Source organism: Necator americanus, chromosome II (genome assembly GCF_031761385.1).
Source record: "Necator americanus strain Aroian chromosome II, whole genome shotgun sequence".
Lineage (NCBI taxonomy): Eukaryota > Metazoa > Nematoda > Chromadorea > Rhabditida > Ancylostomatidae > Necator > Necator americanus.
Window position 1 is genome coordinate 40954041 of NC_087372.1, and position 8136 is coordinate 40962176.

General features: G+C 40.8%; 2 protein-coding genes across 3 annotated transcripts; one reads left to right on the forward strand and one right to left on the reverse strand.

Annotated features, from left to right (window-relative positions):
• Positions 1-682: 682 nt before the first annotated feature.
• RB195_020953 (uncharacterized protein) lies at positions 683-4418 on the forward strand (the record flags this gene model as incomplete). Of its 2 annotated transcripts, XM_064189522.1 has the most annotated exons (10): positions 683-757; positions 827-1009; positions 2662-2718; positions 2787-2910; positions 3540-3661; positions 3740-3907; positions 3968-4021; positions 4104-4116; positions 4198-4244; positions 4314-4418. In XM_064189522.1, the coding sequence occupies 10 exons, from the start codon at positions 683-685 to the stop codon at positions 4416-4418; spliced, it is 948 nt and encodes a 315-aa protein (XP_064045402.1). The 2 variants fall into 2 exon arrangements, with proteins under 2 accessions (XP_064045402.1, XP_064045403.1); XM_064189521.1 differs by lacking the exons at positions 4198-4244; positions 4314-4418 and having other exon boundaries at positions 3968-4114.
• Positions 4419-5181: 763 nt separating this feature from the next.
• Positions 5182-7188, reverse strand: RB195_020954 (uncharacterized protein; the record flags this gene model as incomplete). The annotated part of the gene is made up of 5 exons (XM_064189523.1): positions 5182-5278; positions 5360-5439; positions 5529-5609; positions 6199-6283; positions 7121-7188. 5 exons carry the CDS (start codon positions 7186-7188, stop codon positions 5182-5184), a joined length of 411 nt encoding a protein of 136 aa, XP_064045404.1.
• Positions 7189-8136: the final 948 nt, after the last annotated feature.

An 8136-nucleotide genomic window follows, 5' to 3' on the forward strand; every position in this document is an offset into this window, starting at 1 on the left:
GCGGTTGGTTAATAGGATTTCTCATGCTCGCCATCTTTTGTTTGTTCAACACTCGCTGCATCCAATGAAATATGAATTTGTTTGCTTTTTAGTCATCAAGCGATACTGATGCTAATGATTTTCAAAGTACAATCCTAACATACTGGTTTGCTTTAGGTACTGAGTCTTCCCAAAAGTTAAACAAAAACTTTCAATTTTGTTTTGGGAAATGTTTATTTATTCGAATAAGTTTTTTCTCACTAAATATTCACACGCTTTCACTGAATTTGTCGTCTTTTCGCTTTTACCATACAATAAAGCTTACACAGGAAAAACAACACAAATAAATCGAGGAAATCCTATGTACCATGCTTCGATACATCTAAAATATGAGGAAAAATAAAATCTAAATAAATTGGATTGGGATTTGTAATGCAATCAGATTATCCTTAAGAAACTTTTTGATTCTGATCAAAAGTTGACAAATAATAGAGTTGACCAGATCGAGAGCGCAATGAGTGGATCAGAATCAGATCCCTCAGATTCCCGAGGGTCTGCGGGTCTTTGTTGCGCTGGTTCACACTGGTTAGTGCAATAATGAATGAAACATCTAATACGATTTTAATGATAAATGCACTATTGATCTCTGAATAAACAAATAACGAACGCAAACATAATGGTTCATTCATAACTTATGCGGGAAATGTTCTGGTTGGGAGTAACTCTCCTTTTAAGCAGTTTTTTAACGATTACATATTCACAAACAAGCTGTTATCCGGTAAGAGTTGACAAGAGGAACATTATTACATATGATGAGATTAAATTTGATACTTCCGCATAATTTCAGATTCAATATTCACCGTATTCCGGCTACAAAGATAAACACGCTATGATATTCTATGTCGAACAGTTTCAGGATCTTGCCGATCAGATTGCCTGCCAATTGGAAAGTTTGGAAATTGATTATAGTCGTGAAGTACTCTTAAAACCAAACGATATTAAGCTTTATGAAGTCTGTAACAATAGCGATGTACGTTTGTCAAATTATATACTATTATAAGTAATAACGGTTGATAAATAGGGAAACCCCTATAAGTTAAGGAAGCTCTACACTACAATTTTTATCTAGAAGATCCAGCCATATAGGGTCTATCGTTGTATGAGCCATATGCCATTTGCTCAATTTAATTATGCACGTATTACATTTCTAGAATCAAGATCAGAGAAAAAACACGACACATTAAATGCATCACCCCACGAATCTGAGGTGGTACGGATTTCAGGTGCAATATTCGTATACGGGATCGTAGATTATGGAGACCGGGGTGGTTCTGCTCATGTCTCCCTGCATCCCAATGTAAACAGACGGCTCCGGAGCGCTGTTTCTTGCGACGTCCTCTATAGTTCCGCAACGCGCCACCCTTGCGCCCCGCCCCTCCTGCGATTCGTCCGAATGGACGGGTGGGGGCGGGGTTGGGCGGAGCGCAAACGTTGCGCATTGCAATATAAGCCGTCATAGGAAACAGCATTCCGCGGTCGTCCGTTTCCACTGATACAGAGAGAAATGGACGGAATCGCCCCATTCTCCATAATCTACAATCCCGTATAAGAATATTCCACCTGAAATCGTACCACCTCAGATTCGTGGGGTGATGCATTTAAACTCTCTTTTTATTGCTCAAGGAATTCTCCCTTTTGTAACAAAGGCAGGGGTGCAACCATTTACTACTTAAAATACAAGTCATTTGAGCTGTAATTACCTTTCTGTTAACCCTGTGAGGTATACAACCACAGCGATGTTATCAGTGTGAAAACACTGAGAAATGAAAGGCTAATGCAGCTTTTTGTAGCAAAGTAATCGCAGCGTAGCTGCAAGCATTATTGCAACTAACAGTTAGTACTCTTAGGAGAGTATTGTCAGAAATCCTAATTTTGCAAGAATGATCTGGACTACTATGAAGGATTCCAGAAATAGCCTCAGTTATGTATTTATTTCGTTTTAAAGACACCTCTCCACGAATCTGAAGTGGAACGGATTTCAGGGGGAGTATTCGTGTTTGAGCGTAGATTATGGAGGGAAGGGTGATTCCGTCCATTTCTTCCTAATTGCCGTAAAAAACGGCCGGAAGATACAGCCTCGGGCGCTCCGGCGCGCTATTTTCTACAACGAGTTCGATTGGAGCGCGCCAGCCTTGTGTACGCGCCGCATCTTCCCGGCGGTTTTTACGGCAATTAGGAAGAAATTGATGGAATCAGCATTCTCTATAATCTACGATCCCGTATACGAATACTCCACCTGAAATCCGTAGCAGCTCGGATTCGTGGGGTGATGCCTTTAAGTACGTATCTATGCTCAGAAAGGACGCTCTATTTGTAATTTCCCGCTCTATCGTCATTCGTCACGGTACCGTTGAGCGAGTGCTAGCTCGTTCTGCTGCTGGCAACGCGGCATGCAGCAGTACTGCCACAATATTCGTGAGTGCCGCGTTCATACTTCTGTCGCTTCTGTGAACTCTGCGGGAAGGCTCACCAACCACATGTGAGCTTATGATCTCTTGGCGGGAACCGGTGCTTGTTTGATGATATACACCCACAATGTGATATCACCGTTTTTCTCCTGTCCTCATTGCACGGCTCCCTATCCTCATGCGAATGGAATAAATTATTACGTGCATTTTTTAGTTTCTTAATCATACCAGCACGTTGCACATTACCGTAACCATTACAATGGCCTTGAAAGTAGGTGATCACTACTATTGTTTCACTCTTACGAATTTTTTCAATATGTAGTTGACTAGAAGTTATAGATCGAAGAGATGTGCCGAAATGATGTGGTCTTGTTGCATATGAAGCAAATAGATAAGAAATGGTTGGGTCATGTCATAACCCCTCGAACTGATATGATCATACCACTCGTAAGTGAAGATGGAGGTGAGCGCCAAATACACATCCACTTTCATCGCCTAAAATGTCCGAAACTTGCTTATTTCGTGCAAAAAAAAAATCAATAATTCGAAACGCGGAGAGCGTTGCCATTCGAATTTTGTGGTTTTAGCTACAAGTTTTATTCTCCTGATCATCGCAATGCGAGAATCCACTCCCATGAATTTTGTGAAGAGCAGACATTAGTTTTACCGTCGCATAGTCGCTCGCTACGCTGTCGAAATACGAAGGGCAACGGCGCAAAAATTTTCGCTGGCTTATTTTGATAGTCGACGGTTGGTAAGCCACACGTATTCTTTTGCCTACACCGTATACCTCCACGGAGATTTTGGTAAATTTCTTGAAGATTTTCGAGAAACTTCTAAATCTTCAATTCCATGTGAATTGAAAATTCTTATTGTGTTCACATGCGATGACCTACAAATTTATTTATTTTTTCTCGGTTTTTCTTTAATTCTCTGGGAGGTGGCTTTCCGCTCATTACGTTTCATTCGGAAGACGATTGCTAAATAATGAAAAATAGACAGCACCCGGCCAATTTGATTACAGAACTCAGTTCAGCATAAACTTTTAAAGATAGTACAGTTGTTGTCAAAGAATCCTTAACATATGTTAAGAACCGATGTTTGATTCGCTTATGATTCTAATGGAGACTGTAGCAATGGCCTGGGGACCATTATATTTCACACCAGATAAATCCAAGTACAAATCATTGAAACTAATCGAAAAGGCAGTTAAGGTGAGCTCGTTAGCTCAGGACGACTGGCGAGGAGGAATGAACGATCCAACAACACAATTTATTGTTTATTGTTTTCAGAGTAAACTAGTTCTTGTGCCATCATTAGCTGTTTGCATGGTGTTTTTGGTTGGTGTTGTTGGAGTAATAAGCTTTTTTGCAAAGAGGAAGAAACAAAAGGCGGAAGAGAAAAGTTTGCAAAAACGAAAATCTTTTCTACTAGCTGAATGGGGTGATGAAAATTTTCAGGTGCTTGGAGTTGGGTCTAAAAATTCTAGAATAGAATTCATCACTAGCTCTTGGATTCAGGGAACTCCTATGTGGAATATTGAAGGAGAACCTTTATTGGCACCGATTGATATTGTCGGAAATCCAAACGAGGCATTGCTGCAACTCCCACGCGATCCTCGACCAACCAGAGGTTCCAATGAAGTAATTCTCTCAGAAACTGAGTAGAGGTGAGCATCCCTTGGTGGATACTTGTAGGAAGGAATTGTAATAGATGTTATAAAAGGAAGAACAAATTAGCAAATTTTTAGTGTTTACCTGGACCAATAGGATGAAGAGTTATTACATCAAAAAAATCGTACGCGATTATGATCTTCAGCAGTTTAAAGATTTTTTCTTAAATGAAGTTGAACTTAATTTGTTTGAGACTGAACATGAGGCACGTGAGGCATATTGCAACCGACAGAAATATAAGTCATCATGGATACTATCCTGCAAATTTCCGCGTCATACTCGACGCATGACCAGCTAGGATTCTCAGATATCTGCGTACGTACATACAATCCACTGGCGATCGGAAAAATTCTCCTCGACGGTAGCACAGGGAAGGAAAAAGGAAAGATAGCCGATGTAGAAAAAAGAAAGAAGGCTTTATTGAAATTGAAGACATGATTATTAATTAATTTCATTATTCAAAACCAAACCTTTGGAAACATTTGTAACGATGAGAAATTTAAAGTAAACGAAATGTAAACTTCTGACAATTTGCAAGACAGTAGAGTTTCATGATCCATGTTTCATGCACGACAAGCGCTTAGGACACGGGCGTATCAGGAGGGTCACCGGAGGTTGTGACCTGTTAAACAGTGAGGAGATCCTACCCATCTCTGCCGTCCTTTAATGATAATCTCCTCATTTTCTTTCCACTTTCGCTGAGCGGACGATGTTTTCTGAGAATTTGGAGATTATTATCGTTTTCCTCGTCACTTCCAGAATTACCATCCCAAACTCCTACATCAGGAGTCCCACATCAGAACATCCAAACTTCAGTTCACTTCCAGATTTACCATTCCGAACTGAGGTCCCAATACCATTTATTTATGATATGCGGGTAGAGCGCTATGAGCAATCGCAACCTCCGACGTTTAGGAAACGTTGCTGTATTGCGGTCGTATTATTCTTTGAATTTTTCAATTTAGTTCACATTTATATTTATTAACACGAGTTTTGCCATTTTGCTAATTTTCGAAAAATTATTTGATGCTTCTTTCAAAAGTTTGCCTACAACATTTTGTTCACGATTTCTGTAAACAATTCGATATTTCGCCGTCGGAGTTCCACGAATGAGCGTCCGATAATTGAGGGAGCAGTGCACTTTGTGCACTTGAATATCTGTAGTCTTCCTTTCAGTACAATGAAACGAAGCATAACCAACTAATAGAAATGAGATCTCACGTGGAAAAGAACACTCACCTGTGCAGAGCTAATTCTAAATTACATCTGTCGCGAAAGCACATGCATCCAAAATATCTCTCAATTTTAGTGGTTTGCCACTAAACCAATGGAGTTAGAGGTTTTATTATCATTTCTGAGACTGCCAATAACTGCTCGCTCGCAAATTGTTAGTAAGGTAATTGCGAACCTTACACCCAGAGGGAGTAATGGGATCTTGTTGAGAGAGGCATCCCAAATTGACCATAATTCCGCCCTCTTTTTTCCTCTCCTAAAAGTAAATTGTGTAGCTTGAAAGGCGAAAAACCACAAAATTAATGTTGGAATCTCTCATCGAAAAGATAGGGTTGGAGTGCAGATCACAAGCGATCAAGCTGAAGTCTCCCTGATTTTCCTGAAAAACGGCGCGTGTGATTGTGCTGCCATACGTAACACGTTGTTAGGTGCCTCGTGGGAAAGATCGATCAAGAAGGCAGTTTTTCACGGCTTCTTGAGGGGAATTATGGAGAATTGAGCATAATCGCGCCTATGTTCGCGATATACACCCGTAACCTTTTCTTTTTGATGGAAAAATCCCAACATCAATTTAATAATAATGTGTTGAAAAAATAGATTTTTTCTATTAGATTTGCGCCTGCAGCCCCCGTTCCCACTGGAATCTTCCTGATTTCATTCCTAATAGGACTATTTCTCGAAGAACGTTGTCTTATATTTTCCTATTGGCTATAAGAAAAAAACATGCCCCGTTTGCCGTATCTTTTCTTAGCGACTATATGTCTCCTAAGCTCAGGTTCTATTGGTTGCTTTCGGTCCTACACTGAATTCTTACAGTTTTTCTCCGTATGACTTTTCGCGCTCACCTCGAATGAGCATCCCGCTTCGCATTCTCGAGTTTTCAGTTTTGTCCTCACATCCCATGCACCAAAATCTTCCCATAAGGATCCTCTTAAACACATCTTTCTAGGTATTAGGATATTTTAGTATAGAAACAACAAACTTTTAAAGAAATTCTGGAATGAAGGAAAAAAAAACTGGGAACTTTTGAAAGTATGATGCAGGTAAAGATGCGATGATGTCCCTTGTGGTAAAAAAAAAATATTGTTTTTTCTTTGAATCTATTGAGAAACGGGGAATAACTATTTGTGAAAGACGCAATTTTTTTGTGGAATTGCGGGTTGCGTTAGAAAACAGGAACTTTGCCATACTTGAAAGCAGCATACCACGAATCTGAGTTGGTGGGGATTTCGGGTGGAGTATCGCCATATATCGGGGTCGTAGATTATGGAGACGGGGGTTATTCCGCCCATCTCTCCCTGCATCACTGCAAACAGCCGTCTCCAGAATTATGTTTTGTACGACGCCATCTATTGTAACGCTCCACCCCTTGAGCCGCTTCCGCCCTGCGATTCGTCAAAAACCAATTCGGACTGCGCCGATAGGCAGTAAAGGACGCTACGCGTGCAAGGGTGGCGCGCTGCAGTAGAAGGCATCGTACAAAACAGCATTCAGGGGGCGGTTGCTTGCAGTGATTCATGGAGAGGTGAGCGGAACCACCCCGGTCTTCATAATCTACGACCCCGTATACGGATACTCCACCTGTAATCTGTACCAGCCCAGATTCGTGGTATGCTGTCAAATCTACCTATCAAAATTTCGTAGTCGGGTGATTGTATTGCTCATGTACAATCATGTAAGAAAATAGTAATAATATTTTTTGGGAGAAGGAAAATAAAAAGAAATTCGGATCATTCCCCTGGAAAAACACAGAACACGACGACCTACTCGTAACACATCACACATTTCGCCGCTGGCAGAAAAAACACACAAATCGCAAGACCAATCATAGCCATGTAACGTCGTAAATAATAAAATGATGCAGTGATATCAACAGACACGGTTTTTATCTTGAAAACGTTTCAAACCTGACAGATCAAACGCATAAAATTGAAATTGAGGATTAGTGATGTTTTAAATGAGTAAAAAGAATTGCACCATCAATTGCAGTCTGGTCCACCCTTTTAGCTAACGCCGGCACTATTCAATTACTGTACGATATGATCGTGATCGTTTCGGTTCTGATGTTCAAATTAATCACGAATTGGGATCAAATAAAACTAATAACGCTGAAAGTTGGATCCACACATTCTTGAGCGCTCTAAAAGAGGGAAAAACTCAACTCTTGTCACGCCTGTGCTGTTCGATGACGAGTGTCGCGCGACCGAATATATCCAGCATTTAGTGGAGATCTCTTCTTTCTCGTAATCAATCACCTTATCTAAATGCGCCATATTGAAACACAACGAATTGTGAGGGTCGCAATCGTGGAAATTAAGTATTGACTTCATGAATATATATGTGTTATGATTTCACTGGATGCTCGTCGTCGATGTGCTGCAATACTCCAAAAACACCGGCAGAAACAGATTGAGGTACAGTTGGCGCTCGAATTTCTTCAAAAGGAACATTATTCACGCTAATTGTGTAGAATGAGATCGTGGATAGATCTGTAGCGATCAGATTTGTGGTTGTACTATTTTTTTCTGCCGTCTGTAAGATCAAGTGAAGAAAACTGCGCCCGTATCCTTTAGAGAACCTTTAGGGAGAAGTGTCCATGTGAAGGAAGTGTTTTTTAAAGGCATCACTCTACGAATCTGAGGCGGTACGGATTTCAGGTGGAGTATTCGTATACGGGATGGGAGACTATGGAGAGAGGTGGGTGGGTTATTCCGGCGCCGCACAAGGCTGGCGCGCTCCAGTCGATCTTCTTGTAGAAAATAGTGCTCCAGAACGCCTGAAGC